Source organism: Leopardus geoffroyi, chromosome B4 (assembly GCF_018350155.1).
Source record: "Leopardus geoffroyi isolate Oge1 chromosome B4, O.geoffroyi_Oge1_pat1.0, whole genome shotgun sequence".
Lineage (NCBI taxonomy): Eukaryota > Metazoa > Chordata > Mammalia > Carnivora > Felidae > Leopardus > Leopardus geoffroyi.
The window spans coordinates 136,662,697-136,682,010 of NC_059341.1; the positions used below are offsets into that span (position 1 = coordinate 136,662,697).

The following is a 19,314-nucleotide window of genomic DNA, read 5'->3' on the forward strand; positions in this document are numbered from 1 at the left end:
TCTAAGCCCCGATGTGATGGTCCTAGGAGGCGGGGCCTTCGGGAGGCCTTTAGGTCACAAGACAGAGCCCTCATGAGCGGGATCAGTGTCCTTACAAGAGACCCCGCAGAGCTCCCTTGCCCCTTCCCACCTGTGACCAGGAAGAGGGCCCTTATGACACCATAGCCGCCACCCCCTGATCCTGGGCCCCCCCCCGGCCTCCGGAACCGCAAGGAAGGAAGTCCTGTTAAGCCCCCCAGTGGGGATATCTGGTCACAGCAGCCCAGACGGACCGGGATGGGGAACCTGGAAACCTCACCGCGATCTCGTCTCTCCCATTTTTCAAAGCGCCAGTCTTGGCATTTTGGTTTTCTTCCACAGCCCAACAGGCAAACGGCTGACAAGCTGCGCCAGACCTGTGGTTCCAGGGCCTCCCAAGAGAAAGCGAGGCCAGGGTAGAGAAGGCATACTTTATTGTGATACGAATCGAGTCAAGGAGAGGACGGGACGCCAGCGGCCCTCCAGGGCGACGACCCAAGACGAGGTGCCCTGCTCTCGACACCTGTGCGTGGCTGGAAGGAAGGGGCGTCCCCCCGGCCGACAGGCTGAGGTCCTGGGTGACAGAGGCCGACAGACACAGCCAAGGAGACGCAGAGATGGAGGCACAGTCAAGTCCAGTTTCGCCACGAGGATCACTCTTGGCTTCAAAACGAAAGCAGCTCCCCGCTCCCCGGGAGGCGGACTGGCCCCCCTGCCCTGTCAGCGGGGCCTGGGCATGCTGCGGCTACATACAGGCTGGCGTCGGACTCCAGGTTTCGGAAACAAAAGCATGGGAAGGACAAGAAATTTCAATTTACTCCCGTAAGTGAAAAACTAACAAAAACCCAACATTTTGACTCTAGACTCTGGTGGAAGACGACATCGAACTATGGCGTGAAGTTCTCCCTGGAATCATCTTTGTCGGCTCTCCACTGCCTGGTGCCCTGCTGCCCACGCTTGTCCCCGAGGCCCCTCGTCAGGGAGTCCCAGCCGACGTCGGACGAGGGGGAGAGCGCTGCTGTGCCTGGCGGGCGGCGAGGTCTGCGGGGGCCACGGAGGTGGAAAGGACGGCCTGCTTTTGCCAAATGGAAAGGCAAGAGCGATCACAGGCGGCGGGCATGAGAAGCTTGCCGGTAAAGGTTTTGGTCGAGGTTGGGGAACAAGAAGGCTGGCAGGTTCCCAGGGGTTTTGGGGACACAGGGGTGCAGCGGGGGACCCCGACGCCCTGCCCTGGGGGAGCCACGACGCACAAGCAGCATCTGGAGAAGGAGCCAGCCTGGCCCCGTTCATGTTTGGGCTCCACAGGTGCTTCCGGGGAAGCCTGTTGGTGGGGACGCCTCGTCACGCTCCCCAGAACCCGTCTTCCGCCGACACCCTGGAAACACGGCAGCCTGGGAACCAAACTCTTTGGAAAAGCCTTTGGCTGAGCAGAGATGGCGGCGAGGGGACTGTGCACGGGGGCCTGGCACTCAGCCCCAGGGGACACTGTGACCGGCCCTGCTCCTGAGTCAGGAGGCAGAGGAGGACCCTGAGCCCCCAGGGGCGGTGCTGGGGCCAAAGCTCGAAGGTGAGGCTTGTCCGAGGGAGGACGGGGAGGAGGACTCTGCAGAAGCGGCCCGGGGAGCGGAGGCTGGAGGACCCAGCCTCAGCAGGACCCGCGGACACCTAGACCAGGCGGCTGACGTGGCAGTTGCTGGGCTGGTCCAGGTACAGGGTGCTGAAGACATCGTTGAAGAAGGTCGGGTGGTACCTGCAGGCTCGCTCGCAGTCCGGGTTGAAGTTCACCTCCAGGATCTGTGGCTGCATCACCCGCCTCCCTGACGGCGCAAAAGCAAGGGCACCTCACTCCCGGGAGGGTGGCCTGGGCCCTGGCCGCTGGGGCCTCGGGGCTTAAGGGCCCTTTCCTTTCGAGCTTCCCCCCGACACCACAGCCCACCGCCCTTCCTGCCTGCGCTCTGCCCTGGGGACCGCCACCCCTTGGTGGTGCACCCCCCAGACCCGACCTCCCGGCGAACGTGAGGCAGAGTACAACCCGAGGGGCACCGACCGACAGGGGCAGGGAAGCGGGGACGCTGGCAGGGGGAGGGCTGGACGATCGTCTTTGGCTAAGTGGAGAGGGCGTGGTTTGGATTACAGGGCGGGGTGGGGGGGGGGCCTCACCGTCTGGACGGTCATCCCACTTGAGCATGAGGTCGATGGCATACACAGCCCGGGATGAGGCATAGTCGCAGAGGCCCAGGGGCGGTGGCTTGGCACATGCCGCTTGGAACAGCTCCGTGAAGGCCTGGAAGATCTCACCCTGGGGACGGGGGAGGTAGGGCTTGGGGGACCGCGTGGCTCTGTGGCCGGGACCAGCCCCCAGAGCCGCTTTTGACACGGGCTCCCTGCCTCCACGTGGGCTGCGGCCCCAAATGGCCCAAGACCCCTCCTCCTGCAGCCTTTGCGTCTCCGCACCGGCCGCCCCCTAGGACACCGGCCCCTCGCTCGTGGGTCCGACTACTGCAAAGCAGCCGGTCTCCTGCCTCAGAGCCCCCTGCTGCCCTCTGCACCGAAGCAGACAGAGCAGCACCAGAAGCAGCTGTTCTAAGAGACGGAGCCCAGCCTGTGTCTCCAGCCGTGTCCCTGCTGTCCCCTCAGGTTTGCAACTTCTGGGGCAGGTAGGGCCTATTGCCATCAGGCTGTTCCCATAGTGCCCCGAATCCCCTCCAGAGCACCCCACAAGGTCTAGAGTGGGAGGAGGGTTGCAGCTTACACCATCTCCTTCCCTAGTCTCGGTGGGAGGAGCAAAGACCCCCACCCGCCCGATGCCGGCCGGTGAGGGCAAGCCCCAGCCTCTGCGGCTTTGCTCAGGACTCACCTGGACGCTCTTCCAGGGGAATTCTGGGTATTGCTTCTCAAACTCAGGGATGAACTCATCATAGTGCACCTGTGACAGACACAGGGACCGTCACGCTCTGCCCGGGGCCTCCTCTGGGCCGGCAGCAGGGAGGCCTGCCCCACCTTAATTTGGAGCCTCTGACTCTCGCCGGGGCCACGTGTCGGTGCCAGCCGCCTATCCAGCACCCCCACCTCTGGGCACAAATGGAGGCAGGAGGCAGTCTGAGCTCTGGATCTTACTATAGACTCAGGACAAGCAGATTTACTTGTCCGAGCCTCAGTGTCACCGTCTGTAAAACGGGAGGATGCTCCCTGCCCGGCACTTATTTGCAGGGCTCTCGTGAGGCTCAAGTGAGACGCTTAATGCTGAGGGGTCAGCAGACTGCAAGGCCCGGGGGGACACAGCACCACGCCGGTCTCCATGCACGGGGGGCAGAGCTTGTACCCGCATCTGCAGGGCCCAGGCCGGAGCTCACCGCTCAGCACCAGCTCAAAGTGCCTGGGGACGGCAAGATCTCCCCAGGCCAAGGCTTCACCCCAAACACACCTGCGTGAGCTGGCAGTAGGCTCAGGCTTCTTCCTGCAAAGGACGAGCCAGGGTGGGCTCATTCACATCCTGTTGGACATGTGTCCCCGCACACAGGAGCTTCAGGGGAAACAGGACCCTTGGGGCATCACACAGTATACAGGGCGGCCCTCGGTTGTCTCAGAGACAACTTCCAACCGTGTCCTAGGGTCCCATGAGGGCTCAGGGTCCCAGGCGCCGGCCGCCAACACAGCCCGGGACCAGAAGCAACCGCTGGGCGTGCACGTGGGCAAGGCCACTCCGGTCGCACAGTCATGGCGAGGCGTCTCCGGGAGTGTTCAATGCAGCACGGTCGTGAATAGTGAACACCGCACGTGGCCCAAATGTCTATTAGCAGGTGAGTGACGAGCCCATCCCGGGGACAAGAACGCCCCCAGCCGCATTCAGTGATAATGACGGATCTACACACACGATGCTCGACAACGACAAAAGCCACAGAAGGATTTGCTCCATGGCGTTTACACACAGACTCATATAGTACGTGCAAAACAGCCCTTTGAGTGATTTTGGGAGGTACGCACGCTGAAAAGAATGTGCCCGGGAAGGATAATCACCCCTTTCAGAGGAGTGGCTCCTTGCGGGAGGCAGGGCAGGGAAGGCCACCTGCAGGCCTCGGGCTGAGCAAGGGTGCGTGAGTGCCCGTGCCCTACTTCCTGCCTGCCTCAAACAGCCGTTACCCAGCGCGCAGGTCAGGGAACAGGGAGGGCCTCCGGGACGAGGCAGCCTCTCTCTCCTCCCCTCCTTCCTCCACCCAGAGCCAGCCTCTGCCTCCGCCCAGGCCACGCCCACCTGGCCAGGTGCACTGCTGGCCGGCTGGGGTGTGATGCCCTCACCTCGAAGGGAGCCTTGCCCTGATGTCCCCTTGCTCACGGTGCCCAGATAGCACAGGGCACGGAGGATCCAGGCAGGGTCACAGGCCAGCAACAGCAGCAGCCGGCCTTGGGGTGAGGGTGGCGGCACGTGACATGCACCCCGTGCCTCCCCACCCCCACCCGCCCTTGTGCCGAGCAGATGCTTCCAGGGGAGACCTGCAGGCGACCTGCCGCAGGGCCCGGGGAGGCCGCGGGCACCTCAGACAGAGCTGCGGGGGTGCCGTTCTGAGACTGACACAGGTCCCCCAAGTCCGCTCCTCTGACCGTCTACACAGCCTGCCCAGAGGACAAGCCGATGGGTGTGGGTCTGCACCCGCCGCCCCGGTCTCTACCTGCTTCAGCACCACCTCCGGGTCGTAGTTCATGACAGTGAAATGTTTCTCGTAGTCGTCCAGGTCATCGAGCGCGAAGGGCCTGCGGGAGGAGCGCGCGGACGCGGGAGGGTCCTGAGCGTGGCCGCGGCCGAGCAGGGACAGTGCCCTGAGCGAGCCCGCCGGACGCCTGTCCCCCCATCGGCGCGAGGGGCGGCCCCGCGGCCCCACAGAGCTTGGGTCAGAGCGAGCGATGAGCTAACCGTGAGGACGCCCCGACGGCCCGGACACGTCATTGCGAGACTCTGGGGTCGGTGCCTGTTCCGCAAGGACCGTCCCCAGCGGTGGCTGAGGCAGGCAGGGCAAGAGCCCCCGCCATTTACCAGCTCAGCGGGCCACCTGCCGGGCGCGCGGTGGGGGAGCAGCCCAGGGCAGGCTTTCTGACCCCCGAGGAAATGAGGGGCCCCGCTACCCACCCCCCAGCCAGTCCCCCAGTTACCGGTTGGAGAACCGCAGCCAGAACACGTCGTACACGAACAGCGTCAGGGGCTTCACCGAGCGCAGCAGCACGACATAGCGGATGTCAAACTTGACCTTCCCCACGTCTTCTCGCAGGAATAAGACTGGACTTTCAATGTATTTGGACACGACCTGGAGGACACAGACGCGGGGTCGCGGGCGGGCTGTCACCTCCCCTGGGCCAGGACCCAGTGCCCGGAGGCACCCCAGCCTCGCCCCATCCGCGTCCGTCCTCACTGGCTGCGGGCTCGTGCTTGCGGCACGTCTGCACGCCATCACATTTCCTGGGGACGCAGGTGCGCTCCTGCGCCGGTCCCGGGAGCGGGCCGATTCCCGTCCTGGGGTCCACGGAGGCGCGTGCACCCTGCATCTGGCTTCTTCCTCGGCCTTTGCACACCCTGTCCAGGCTGTGGCAAGTTTTGTACCCTAAGCTTCACTTTAACCGAGGGAAAGGATCCCACCAGTTTTTGGGTTTTGAAAACTGAATACAAATCCTCAGCCATAATCCCGCCGACTCCCCGTCCGCTGTCTGGAATCCCTGCGACAATCATCCCTGTGGCGCGCTTTCCTTGGCTTCCGCCCAGACGCGCTGCGTCTCACAAAGCCCCCGACGCTGCCCCTGTGCTGTGTGTCCCTGCAGCAGCCTCGTCCGGGGCCCCGAGGGGCTCCCTGGCCTGGCCACCTGCCCCCTGCTTGGCGGTCACTCCTGGTGCAGCACGTGGGGACTCTGAGGTCAGACACACCAGGGGCAGCTCCGAGCAAGGGCTCCCCCATGTCACCCGGACAGTCACACAGCCCTTCCCTGCCGGCCAGGCCGGTGGAAGGAATGGAGTGTGGGCTTCAGAGACACCCGTCAGCTGAGTGACCCAACACCAGGACCCGCCCGCACCCAGGCCCTGACACGCGAGTCCCCTTTGCCCCACTGACTCGGTGGCCAGCCGGTGCACTCAGTGCCCCTCGCCCCCGGAGTGCCAAGGCCCACCTTGGGGGTGCTCTCGCGGTGCCGGATGACGCTGTGGAGGCTCCTGGTGATGTGGGTGTCGAGGCTGCGGGCCAGGTTCCAGGGCTTGCAGATCCAGTGGTTGTCCTGGCCCCTGAGAGCATATGGGGTCGGCTGGGCTGCGCCCCGGGCCCACCTTCCCAGGCAACGTCTCCCCAGGACCGTGGCAGCCCTAGGAAAGGGGCACCCAACCTCCCGCAGGGAGCAGTGGCAGGTGTCACAGAGGGGGCGTTAGGGGCCGGACCTCAGGGAGCAAGGAGGAGTTCGCTCAGCAGGGGCGTGGAGAACTCCCCCGGCAGTCACGGCCGGCTGCGGCACCGAGGCCACGGTCAGCGCGAGGCCGAGGCGCGGGCCGGGGGGCCGGTGAGGACGGGTACAGGTGGGGTGGGGGCTGTAGGGACGGGGCGCATGTAGGAGTCTCCGCCTGGAGGGGGCTCTTACCGCCTCTCCCGCTGCTGGAAGTAGCTGACGAACTGGGGCAGCTCGGTGCGCAGGTTGAAGGTACGGGGCAGCCAGGCTGGGCCCTCGGGGCCCCCCGCCCGGCGCGCGACGGAGGCCAGGCAATCCTTCACGGTCAGCAGGTTCTCGCAGGGGAACTGGTTCAGCAGCACGTTGGGCCTCTCCTGGCTGAGCCTCCTGGAGGGCCGAGGGAAATGCGGGCAGCTCGGGGTGGCGAGGGGACTCGGCCTGGCTGGCGGGGGGCGGAGGGGGGCTCACCTGTAGTCCTTGAAGTGGGAAAAGTTGTAGAGAATGTCCGCGTCCGCCTCGCTCTGGGTAAAGGTGAAGCGTGGGTGGGTGAGGTGGCTGAGCACCTGCTGAACGTCCGTGTAGACCCTGTAGGGAGAAGTCGGGCTGAGCCGGGCCCCCGCCTATGCTCGCCACACCCCTGCCAGTTGGGGGCGCCCCGCCCGGGGGCTGATGTTAAGGAGGACGCGGCTGGGTGTAAATTCGACCCTGAGGTCCCAGCGCGGGCCCTGAGGGCGGACAGCCAGGGTCAGACCCCAGCCCCTCTGCTTGCCTGCCGAGGGTGGGGCAACCACACACCTACCTGTGTGACCCCAGGTCCCCCCGTAAGATGGGATCACAGCCTAGCTCACACTCGTCACTGGGATGAAACGGGCTAACCCGAGTGTTTAACAAATGCAGGCTTTCCTCCCACGTGGAAGCAGGAAGGATGGACACACGAAGAACCCTGCCCTCGGAGAAGGCAGCTGGTGTCCTGGTGCCTACGGGTGAGCGTGTGGCCCAGACAAGTGTCCTGGATGTAGCCCTGCTCCACACCAGTGCTCACTGCTACCTGCCTGGCCCTCGCTGGCCCCGGGCAGAGGTGAGGACAGAGCCTGGGAGCCCGGTTGCGGGGTACGGCAGAGACAGAAGGCAGTTAGTCTGTGGCTGGACCAGGTTTGCGTAGACCGAGGGCTGGGCCCCACCTCCGAGCCTGCCCTACACCGGGGGGGTGGGGGGGTTCGGCACTGACTTTTACACCCTCACCTGTACATGGAGTACCTGCTTCCCCCTGGGGTCCAGCCTGCACCTGCCAGCCTTGCATAACCCGCCGGCCCACCCCTGCAGACCCTCCTGGGCGCCCTGCGCCTTCACTGTCCGCACAGGCTTCCTGCCTTCCGGAGGGGCCGCTGCGCGCAGGCCTGGCTATGACTTCACCCCAGGACACCCCCTCACTTTTCACGGTGCTCTCTCTGTGATCCTCAGACTCTGTGCCTAACACGTCTGTCACTGCCATGTCGCCAGGAGACGGCAGGCTTCCTGAGCGCCTCCCTGTGCCAGGCGCTGTCCTAGGGGTTGTGGGAACTCGGGGGAGTGAGGGAAGTCTCATCACGAGCCGAGAAGGGAGCTGCGCACCTGAAGACGTGGTCACGGGGATACGCCACCGGACTGATGGCGAGCGGCAGCTTCTCCTTGTTTTCCTCCAAAATGGCCTGGAAGGAAAGCGCCGAAGGTGGAAACAGACCCTCGAGAAAGGGAGCACGTGAACACGCCCCCCGGCCCCCATCCTGGCACATCGGGGTTTGAGATCTCAGGGGGCACACTCAGACCCCAGCCAGAGCCAGAGCCCTCTGACCACCCTGCCCCGGGATTCTGGGCCTCAAGGCCCCACAGGTGCCGGACTGCCCGTCTTGTGTCAAAAAGAAGAACCTTCCCGAGGCTCTCTCCAAATCACAGGCAGCTGAGAAGACGTCAGGCCCGTCCTGGGAGGCGGCTGCCCGGTCCCAGCGGAGCCCCGAGGTGCCGCTGGTGGTTTAAAACACCCCCGCGCTCAGCAGCCCTGCGGAGGGGGCCCACGTGGCCGGGCGGGTGAGCGTCGTGGAGGCAGGTCCTCAGCCCCATGGAGCCTCAGCTGACAGCCTGGCTATGCGAGCGGGGCTCCGAGCCAAAAGCTCCCCCGACGCCTGTTCCACAGACAGTGGGGGTGAGATTACAAACGTCTGCTGTGTGAAGCTGCTGTCTTCGTGTCCCTTCTTATCCAGTGACAGCTAACTAATACCGGCTACCCCAGGCCTCAGGGCTCAGGGCCCAGGCCGATCTAGATGGTCAAATGGGGAAAAGCAACCAGGGGGTGACAGACAACCAGAGGTTGGCCCCATCGCCTTTTCCTGGGCAGTAGAGGGCATCCCAAGGAAAAAAAAAACCCTAATTCGTGAGTGCAAACTCCACTCTGCAGTCTTAGCTCCTGAGCCCTGAGGTCGGAAGGCCACGTCACCTGCTTGCTTGCCCGCTGAACAGCCTCACCACCAGGAGGAAGTCTTCATCCCTAAGCGATTCTTAAGCCTTCCCCCCTTGCATTCACTTGTTCACTAAGCACCTACTACGTGCAACTATCCTACGAGGCTCGGAAACTCGCCTCAAACTCAACATGAGTCATCACCGTGATCGCACAGTTTTCCGCAGGGACGGTTCGACCACCACTGGCTTACACGGAACCCACCAGAAAGGTGCCGATAGTTCCGTCGTTATGGCCTAGTCTCTCCCAAGCAACAGCGCGCACGGAATCGACACCACCACGCGGCGCGTGCCATCCCCACTCTTCCTGACTTGTCTACTCCTTCCCACGATCCTCTGAGGCGCTCAGTGAGTGTCTGATGTGCCAGTGTGGGCTGGGAAATTTCCACACACTGGGGCGAGGTTGGAAGCCTCTGCCCACAAGCTATCGGGCACCCCTGGTATTGGAGCCCAGCTCCCCCACCAGCTGTGTGACCGTTTGCAAGTTACTCAACCTCTCTGTGCCTGTTTCCTCATTCTCAGTGAAATGGAGATAGAGACGGGACCTTAAGGCCTACTGTCGTGAGGATTATAGTCAAGCATACCCATAGGTGCTAACCACAGGCTCACTCGTGGCCTGGTTTCCAACTGGGACCAGCCAATGGGAAGCAGTGGTGGGAGATCAGAGGGCAGGGGAGGGAGGAGAGAGGGGCCAGGGGGTCTTCCCTGCCCAGCCCTGCCTGGTCTGGTAGTGGCTATGTTCCTAGAGGCTCCCCCTTTCCTCCCCTGCCCTGGGCCTCCCCGACCCCGACTCCCTAATTTGCCCAAGAGGCCGCCACAGAGCACCTTTGTTGCTCGTAACAGTGACGCCAGTGACTAGTTGCGGAGGGCCTACTGTGCGCCAGAAAACGCGCCTTGCAGTGTTCGAGTCCAGCGTCTTCGTGTCGGGGGAGGAGGAAACGGTACCGAGTGGGGATCTGTAACCAAGCCGCATGGCCCACGCTGTGCCCCCCAGTCCCCGGCGAGGAGTCCCCGAAAACGAGGAGGAGCAGCACGGACGACCAGCAGCCCCAGCTCTCTGATCGCCTGAGAGCATGGTTCCCAGCAGCCGGCCCCTGGGGTCTGGGCTCAGGGCTGGCAGCTCCTGCTCCACTGCCTGGGCTCTGAGCCCGTCTCTCCGGCACGCCCAGACTCTCCGCTGCCCCCCACACTAGCCAGCTGGCGCTCAAGAACATTGGGTGACTGAAGAACATTCCAGAAGCCACCAAGCAGGGAGGTCCAGGGCCGGAGGGGGACGGTCACACCTGGTAGTGCTGGTCCGGCGGCTCGGGCGTGGAGGAGCTGACGTCCAGCATGTCGGCGGGGACCCAGGGCAGCAGCCTGCACCTGCGGATCAGAGGGTCCGCCTCTCCGTAGGCAAAGTCTCGGGTCACCTCCTCTGCATCAAGACACGTGGCCCATCAGGAGGCAGCGGGAAGCCAGGGCCGGGGCCCATCCCTCAGGGCGGGCGGGGGTCGGACTTACCGCCCGTGTCCAGGTCCCTCAGGGGCCACAGCAGCGTGTAGGCCACCTGCTGGGGCATGTAGAAGAAGGGCGCGGTGGCAAAGCTGGGCGTGTCCGAGTGCTGGATGCGCGAACCAAACTCGTCCATGATGTACCACACGGGCACCTTCTCCTCGGCCGTCTGTAGGCGGAGCACACACAGCAGCCTGCGTCCACCGGTCCGCCTGCCTGCCCCCTTCTGTGGCACATCCTCTCTCCCACCCGCCCATTCACCCAAACGGCGGCCCGTCTACACCCAGCCCCCAGAGCCTGGAGCGACTCTCACATGCACCTTTAACCGGGGGCCTCCTGGGCCCGCTGCAGTGGTCGCCTGTGTGGGACAGGTGTTAGACCACGGCTGCATGGATGTGTCTGGCTTTGTGCGTGTGGCAGGGAGAGAGCGAGGGAGGCTCCTCGGAGGAGGGAACATCTAAGCTGAGACCCTGAGAAACAACTTTTGTCTCTTTCCAAACTAAAAGTGGCAAGGGGCTGGAGTGTGAGGGTGAGTCTGGGGATGCTGGGGGGGAGGGGTGGTCATGACAGCAGGGACTCGACTCTTCTGGAGTCAGTGAGGAACAACTGAGGGCTTTCACGGGGACGGGACAACAGAATCTGAAAGCATCACGAAACAGACAGCCAAGTCACGGAATTCAAGTCTATGGTCAGAGAGGGGGTGGTGTCCCACGAGCTCAAAGGCCCCCAGATACACGGGTCCCCAGTGCTGGGTGGCCCAAAGCAGAGTAACAGGCCCACGATGAAGCCGCAGGGAATGAGGGACCCCACGGAGAGGAGTCTGCTCACCCCAGGGTGACGGCTCCTGGGGCCGGGTCCTGGCTCTCCTGGGCTGCCCCTGACGGCCCAGGGCAGTGAAGGCCCCCGTCCCTGTCCGTCGCCCGCCTCCCCCAGGTCCAGCTGCCTGCTCACCCCGTGGGACAGTTGGTAGGTCTGGTTGAACCGCCACATCTCCTCCAGCACCAGGTCCACAGCCTCCGCGCTGGGCAGCTCGCCGTGGAACTCGACGCCCATCAGGCTGGCCATGCGGTGCAGGAGCCCGGGCACCTGCTGCAGCTGCTGACGCGCGTGCTCCACGCGGCACGTCCAGGCGTGGTCGATGAGGAAGATGCTGCAGGCACAGACCAAAGGGGGCCGTGAGGCTGCCCCACGGGCGCGGCAAGAAGGGCAGGACAGAAGGGGCCAGCAGGAGATGCTGAGGAGGGAGAGGCCTGCAGCGGTGGCCTGGGGAGGTTTCTCTCCCTCTTCCAATTCTGAAAAAGCCACCGGGGTCCCCGCATCCCATCCGTTGGACCTTGCCTCCCATCAGTAGGACCCTGCCTCATATCCGTGGGTCCCAGCCTCCCATCAGTGGGAGATTCTGCCTCCTACCAGTGGGTCCCTGCCTCCCATCAGTGAGACCCTGCCTCCCATCAGTGGGAGATCCTGCCTCCCATCAGTGAGACCCTGCCTCCCATCAGTGGGAGATCCTGCCTCCCATCAGTGGGTCCCTGCCTCCCATCAGTGAGACCCTGCCTCCCATCAGTGGGAGATCCTGCCTCCCATCAGTGGGTCCCTGCCTCCCATCAGTGAGACCCTGCCTCCCATCAGTGGGAGATCCTGCCTCCCATCAGTGGGTCCCTGCCTCCCATCAGTGAGACCCTGCCTCCCATCAGTGGGAGATCCTGCCTCCCATCAGTGGGTCCCTGCCTCCCATCAGTGGACCAAATGAGACCAAACATACAACATGCTGACCACACACCGTGTACTTGTGTTTCTGCCGATTGCTATTCATCACTGTAACAACAAGTGAGTTCAACTGGATTTGGAACTGCTGCACAGGTGTATGCCCCCCTCCTCGCTACCTGCAGGCCCGGCACACGGCAGGTGCTCCGCAAAGGCAAAAGCTGCCCACGGCGGAAGGCCAGCGGCAGGCAGCTGTGCACAGAGGCCGTCACTCGGAGCTCACTCACGCGTGCCGGGGGCTTCAGGGCACTTCCTGGGAAAGCCCGAGGCCTTTTTGTGGGAGAGGCTTCAAGTCTCCACACATATGGACAGCTGTGCCCCGTGTGGTCCCGTCCCCCTGGAAGAGCCCAGAGGGGCGTGGCTGCACGGCCCTCACACACGGCGGTGGGAGCGCGTTGGAGGGCCAGGCAGGCATCCCTACCGCGCCACGGGGCCCGCTGGGCCAGGACGCTCCGAACACACAGGCGTGTGGTTTGCCTGCCGGGCCACACGGCCCTCACCTCCATTCCCTTGAGGAGATGAAAGGAACAGCAAACGCTCCGGTGTTTCCTCTGGGCGGCAAGATCAGCAGTGTTTATTTCATTGTGCTTGTGGTACTTTTTGTTTGCGTACCCGGCAAGAGATGGAGATTTATCCTTGCCCTTGTGCGCAGGGGATACGACCGTCGGATGCAGGGCACCCAGCCGAGCTTCAAGGTGGGATACCTGGGGGTGGCCCCGGGCAAATGCTCACCAGGGGGGCTGGACACAGCACATATGGAGAGAGGATGAGGTTGGAACCCAGCAATCAGAGGGGATTCACGAGGCTCTAAAGGGAGAAAGGCCCAGGAGCAGGGAGGGCTGTGGAGCTGAAACCAATGTCCGGAGCTCCAAGCCCAGGACTCCGCCCGCATCCCCTCCTGAACCTGCCCGGTGGCTGCCGGGCCGGGGCCCCAGAGCGGCACGGCCGGGAACAGAGCAGGTGCATGCGGAGGCTGCTGCGCTGAACTTGACGCGAGAGGTGAGTCTGCAAGTTTCTGAGCGAGAGAGCGTGTGGGTGGTGGCGCCTGGCTGCTGTCATGACCTGTGTGGCCTCTCCCGCCCCCTCACAGGCTGGCGAAGGAGGCCAGAAAACCTTTGCAGAAGAAGAGGCCAGTCAGACCCTTCCCGGACACAGAAGACCCTGTCCCTACGGACACAGGGGCCCGGTGACCTCGAGAGGCCGGCAAGTTTCCTCCTTAAGGTTCCAAGAAAGTGCGGCGGACGGGCCCGCCATGGCTGACGACAGCTTCTCTTGGTCCCTGGGAGGCAGGAGTCCTGGGTTCGGTCTGAGCTCCGCCCCATCTACCCTGTGGCGCTGGGCCCTGGTGCCCCCCGCCTGAGAAGCCAACCAGACCACAATGCTCACAGTCCGGGCATAAAGCCCTGGGAGAACCTGTTTATGTTTCCTGGGCTCCACCCAGAGACCCAGATCCCGTAGGACCGGAGACAGGCCTTCAGAGAAGGGCAGGCTCACGGGTAAGGCTGCCTTGCACCCACACACACGCTCTGAACCAGCTGGCGAAGAGGCCAGTGCCCGGCACACAGGAAACACTAGTGCCTGAATTTACCGCTTCTGGCCTCGGTGACCCCCTAGGAAGAAGCCCATCCTGAGGGCCACGGGATGGACGACGGGCGTCTGGCCTGAGGCTCCTACCTGTTGGGGTTGGCCGCCTGGAGCCCGTTCTCGCTGGTCACGATGACCTTGTAGCAGAGCTCGCTGCCGGGGTTGGGCTTCTTCCTCCGCGCTTCCCGGGCTGCCTCGCCCTCACTCTCCTCCTCCACCTCCTCCACTTGCATGATCCCGAACATCTCCCCGGCATCAAAGACCTGGGGCCACAGCAGGCGTGTTGACGGGCTACCCACCATCCCCCTCCCCCTCAGCCTCAAGGACCAGCTAAACCCCTCGGGAGAAGCAGCACCTATTTATTATCCGACTACCCATCTTACAGGTGGGGAAACCGAGGCTCCTAGAAACCAGTCAGGACTGGGACCTAACCGCCGTCACCAGCTATTGTCCAAAGTCCCTCAGCCCAGGACACCCGGTCTTGGAGGTAGGGCTGCATGTACGGGGCGGAACCCTATCTAGTCTGGTCTTTACTGCGCAAGGAGAGGAGTCCTGAAAGGCAGTGGGTGGCCCCGGTCACGTCAGAAGTGAACGTAAGAGGTGGGGTCTTGGTGGCAGGGGATCCCACCCCAATTCCACCAGAAGAGCCAATCCTATACCAAGGCAGCTGAGGCAATCCAGAAGGAAACAGGTGCCCTGGAGCCTCCCACAGCCACCACGCCTGCCCAGACAAGAGGCAGTCTGGGTCTGCACAAAGCGGGGCCTTGGCCTGTGGTTGGAAGATAAGGGCCCGGGTCCTTAAGTTTCCCTGCAACGGACAGTGCCAGCCCTGTGCAGCCAAGTCAGCCCTCTCCTGCGTGCTCTGGAGCCAGGCTGCCCCCTGCAGCCACACTCACGCACCGTGTCTGCCACGAGTTGGCAAGGGGCCTCAGGGTAGATTCTGGAGCCAGCCTATGGGGCCTTGGACAAGTCACTGAACCACCGTGCCTCAGTTTCCCCATCCCTCCCACGGGAACATCAGAACCTGCCTCAGAGGGCTGTTGGAAGGATTAAATGATTAAGACACGAAAAGCTTAGAAGCGCCTAAGCCCGGCAAATGACGCAGAAGCACTTGCTGTCATCACTGCACTTTGGAGACCAGTCTCTCACCAGGGAGGAAGGCATCCTCTGCCTTCCAGGAGAGCTCAGTGTTAAACCGATAGAACAGTGCACGGTAGGTCCCTGGCACAGAGCAGGGACTCCACGAAGGCCAGTTCTCCCCCCAAACCTACTTCTCATGACTCTGACAGAAAAAAACTGCATTCCCAGCAAAGAGAAGCCAGCTACCTATTCAGGCACAAGCAGCTTTTTTTTGTGCTGGGCAGGTGGGCACTTTGGGGTGTGAACGTGGACCCCTCATGATCTTGCCTAGGGAGCTGGCAGCCGAGTGGCACAGAGGAGTAAGGTCGGGCCGTGTGACAGGCCCAGGTAAATGGTGCTGGGGCCTGATGGGAGGGGAGGGTTCAAGGGGGGGAAGCTGTGGCTAGGGGTGGTGGTCAAAGGACCCCAGGCAGGGGGGCACAGAAGCTGGGGGGTAGGGAAGGCTGTGGAACCAGCCAGGCTCCTTGGAAGACAAGGGGAGCTGCCTCAAGCCAGGCTCCCTAAGCTGTCTGAGCCTGGGGAAGGCTGCCACCTTCCTTCCAGCACAGAGCTGCTCAAAGGACTGGAATTCACACCCTGGGTTTCAATCTAGAACCCTAACTCCTATGCGAAGGAGGGGCAAAGTGGGGCAGTATAAGGCCTGGGGATAGAGGGCCTGCCTTTGGTGGGGGGTGACCATGATCCCTTCTGGGTTCAACTACAGAAGGCCCTAAGGGTGTAATGAAGGGTGTGGTCTTGCAGCCAGGAAGTTCCTGCCGGCAGCGGGAGTTGCAACTTATTTTAAAACACTCCCCACCTTTTCCAACAAAGCTGATTTGAAGTAAGGCACCAGGGCCACGGGCCCTGCGGGGAGTTGGAGGGGCCCGGTTCCTGTTGGCAGGTGCCCACCCCCACACCTGGCCCCCAGCGGCAGCAGGCTTCACGGAAGACAATGGATGCAGGTTTGGGTCTGGTGATGTGATGACTCACAGCTCTGCCCATAACCCCTAATGGCAAGGGAGGGTCATGGAAAAATACTGGCTGCCCCTTGGTAGAGCCACAGCGGCCAGTGCCAGTGCCAGTGCGGAGGGGACGCTACACTCTGGTGACCGCCCGTGTGCTGTGGCACCTGCTGAAGCTCATCTCCTGCCTCCCCACCCAATCCCCACTAAGACTGTGGGAGCTGGGGCCCTGTTCCACCGTCGGGCTTTCCAGATGGAGACTCTGGCTTAGATGGACCAGTGACTTGTCTAAATGAGGGTTTACTGCCCATGGAGGCTCGCTGGACTGGGGCCGGGGGGTTCTCCCACATGCGTGCCTTTTACCCAGCACGAGGACCTTCTTATCCTAACAGATTGGTGGGGTCCCCAGCACATGCCTGGGACCCGAACCAAGTGCTCAGGAAACACTGGTGGAATTGAGAGGGCAAATAAAACAGGGGAAGGAAACTCACTGTTTGCTACAAGAGGTAGGTATGTATTCAATGCCACTGACATTGTGTCTGTTTTATAGCAACTATGTGTTAGGAGCAGGAGGGTACCTGGTGAACCCCGATTTCCCACAGAAAAACTGGCTGGGTGGGTGGGGTGGGGGTGTGTCCAGCAGCTAGGATTGGGGGACAACCTCTTCCTGGATCTGAGGGTCCCTTTCATCACCTGTGCCCCTCGGTCAGTCTTGGCCCCAGGGAGCAGCACCCCCCCCCCCCCCCCCCCAAGAAGAGCCTAATTGCAGCTAAGAAGGTGCCACTAGCTGGCCTGTTGCTCTGGCTTCAGCACCTGGGCAAACTACCAAAAACCAGGAACCACTCTGATCAGCCAGCACCCGTGGGGTGCCACACTGGAGGCCCAGGCTAGATAAGACTGGTGAGAAGGGAGCTGTCCCCACAAAAGGGCAGAGAATCTGGAAGCATGTCAGCCCTTTTCTTCCTTTCTGTAGAGTCCTTTTCCGTCTCCCACAACCTCGGTTTTCTTTCATTTGCAAAATGGGGGGAGGGGGCTCAAATCGAATGATGAAACATGTAAGAGTTCTATGGCCCCAACAGTTCAAGCCACACAAATTCATGGGGCATCTATTCTCCTTGAAGGAGTGGCTGAAAGCAAGGCACAGGTTCCCGAGTCTGACAGACCTTAGGAGGCTCTTCCTCTTCCTGTGACTCAGTTTTTTCAGCTGCACAATGGGGACGTACGTGGGGCTTGGAAGCGTGGAGAACTCAGTACAAGGCCCGGCACAGAGCAGGAGCCCCAGGCGCTGGCAGGATCGGGGCCACAGGCACTGGGCTCTTGCCGCCACTCTTGGGCCCCAAAGTCTAGACACCTCTTAAGCTGCCAAGGAGGCACCATCTAAGTCGGTCGTCACGGCGTTCGTGCTCTTCGCGCCTCTCCCGCCTGGTCCCCGCCGCGCCCCAGCGCCGACACACCCCCAGCGCGTCGCCCCCGGGCCTGCCTACCTGGGCGCAGGACGGCGCCTTCCCCCCTCCTCCCCCAGGCACCCTAGCAGCCTCGTCGGCAGGAGACCCCCAGGGCCCCCTCCCCTGCCTCCCCACCAGCGCACCTGGCCCGGCCTCCCCTCCAGGGCCCCGCCCGCAGCCACACCCTTGCCGCTTCCCCGGCTCCGCTCGGCACCCCGGGTCCTCCCGTGTCGCCCCAGCCCGCACCTCGTGCTCCAGCTTGTGCAGGAGGCGGCCCCAGTACCGCTCGGGGACCCCGGACGCGCGCAGCGCCGGGCCGTGCAGCGCCGCGAACTCGGCGCGGGCCCGTGCGCCCTCCTCCGGAGTCAGGCCCGGGCTGCCGCGCTCGGCAGGCGGGTCCCCCGGCCCCCCGTCGGCCTCCATGGCGCCCGCACCAGCGCCGGCGCCGAGTCCCACTCCGCCGCCGCCCGCGGGCCCGGCCCTCCCGCCTCGGCCCGCCCGCCCCGCCCTCCTCGCGAGCTCCCCGCGGCCCCCGCCCACCGCCCGCCCGGCGCCGGCTCGCCGCGGGCCGCCGGGGGTTGAAGCTCCGGGGGCCGGACCCGGGGCCCGGCCGCCCGGCCGGCCGAGGGGCGCGTGCGCGAGTGCGTGGACGCGCGGGCTTGCGCGGCGAGGAAGCGGGCGGGGACGGGGGGGGGGGGGGACGCGGGCGCGGGGCGCGTTGGGGGCTCGGTGCTGCCGGCGAGTGCGCACGCGCGTCTGCTGGGGGCGGTGTTTTCTCTCTCGCCCCGCGGCTGCCCCGGGGCATGCCGGGAGCGAGGCCGTGCGGCTTCCACGCGGTCGGAAGCGGAAGAGACTCCAGACGCCGTCCGAAAAGGAAACTGAGGCCTGGAGTCAGGGCCGTGCCCCGCACCCACCCCGCTTGGAAGGCTCGCAGACCCCGGGGGTGGGAGGGGCTCTCGGATTCTTTTGAATGCTTCACCGGAGTTCGGTGCTGCCGGGTAGCGGCGCCTCATACGCATAGTGTGGATTCAAAATGTAAATTTATTCAGTTAAACTCAGAGGGTTTTTTTGTTTTGTTTTTTAAAACAATTTTAAATGTTTTTATTTATTTTTGAGACAGAGAGACCGAGTATGAGCAGGGGAGGGGCAGAGAGAGAGGGAGACACAGAATCCGAAGCAGGCTCCAGGCTCTGAGCTGTAGGCACAGAGCCCGATGTGGAGATCGAACTCACGGACCGCGAGATAGTGACCTGAGCCAAAGTCGGACGCTCAACCGACGGAGCCCCCCAGGCGCCCCAGCATACGTCATACTTCTAATAATTTTCTTATTATGAGCAACTCTGTGTTGCACTGGCTGAAAACCCACCTGTCATCCCTGACCCCACATCTTCCAACCCTCCGTATCAGTCTGGAGTTTATCCACTCCAAGGGACCGTAAATCCAGCTCGAACTGGCTTAAAGATAGAGTATTTAGGGGTGCCTGGGGGGCTCAGTCAGTTAAGTGTCTGACTTCCGCTCAGGTCATGATCTCGCAGCTCGTGAGTTCGAGCCCCGCGTCGGGCTCTGTGCTGACAGCTCGGAGCCTGGAGCCTGCTTCGGATTCTGTGTCTCCCTCTCTCTCTGCCCCTCCCCTGCTCGCGCTCTGCCTCTCTGTCTCTCAAAAATGAATAAACGTTAAAAAAAAAAAAAATAAAAAACCCCCAAAGATAAAGGGTATTTATTGGCCCATACAATGTTATGGCCTGACTGTATCTACCCAAATTCAGATGTTGAATTCTGACTGTATTTGGAGAAAGGGCCTGTGAGAAGATAAACATTAAATGAGGTTGCAAGAGTGGGGTCCTGATGGGATAGGGCTGATGCCCTTACAAGAAAAGGAATAGATATCAGAGTGCTGTCTCTGCCAAGTGAGGACACAGTGAGAGGCCAGGAAAAGGACTCTTACTAAGAACCAAACGGGTTGACCCCTTGCTCTTGGACCGCCCAGACTCCAGAAGATAAATTTCTGTCGTTTAAGCTACGCA

The 19,314-nt window shown here is 62.8% G+C and overlaps 1 protein-coding gene across 2 annotated transcripts; it reads right to left on the reverse strand.

Annotated features, from left to right (window-relative positions):
• Positions 1-435: 435 nt before the first annotated feature.
• On the reverse strand, positions 436-17,786 carry TTLL12 (tubulin tyrosine ligase like 12). Of its 2 annotated transcripts, none has more exons than XM_045465797.1 (14): positions 17,537-17,786; positions 13,855-14,027; positions 11,368-11,566; positions 10,426-10,585; positions 10,206-10,339; positions 8,044-8,120; positions 6,901-7,017; positions 6,625-6,819; positions 6,166-6,277; positions 5,164-5,315; positions 4,686-4,767; positions 2,876-2,944; positions 2,179-2,317; positions 436-1,835 (listed from the first exon to the last, which is right to left on the reverse strand). In XM_045465797.1, the coding sequence occupies exons 1-14, from the start codon at positions 17,711-17,713 to the stop codon at positions 1,684-1,686; spliced, it is 1,938 nt and encodes a 645-aa protein (XP_045321753.1). In that variant the 5' UTR covers positions 17,714-17,786; the 3' UTR covers positions 436-1,683. The 2 variants fall into 2 exon arrangements, with proteins under 2 accessions (XP_045321753.1, XP_045321754.1); XM_045465798.1 differs by lacking the exon at positions 17,537-17,786 and adding an exon at positions 14,661-14,990.
• Positions 17,787-19,314: the final 1,528 nt, after the last annotated feature.

Coding starts and splice junctions, on each gene's coding strand:
- TTLL12 (XM_045465797.1), bottom strand. CDS start 17,713: ATGGAGGCCGACGGGGGGCCGGGGGACCCGCCTGCCGAGCGCGGCAGC. Junction 10,340..10,425: donor GAGGGACCTGGACACGGGCG/GTAAGTCCGACC, acceptor GTCTTGATGCAG/AGGAGGTGACCCGAGACTTT. Junction 6,278..6,624: donor TTCCAGCAGCGGGAGAGGCG/GTAAGAGCCCCC, acceptor ATATGCTCTCAG/GGGCCAGGACAACCACTGGA.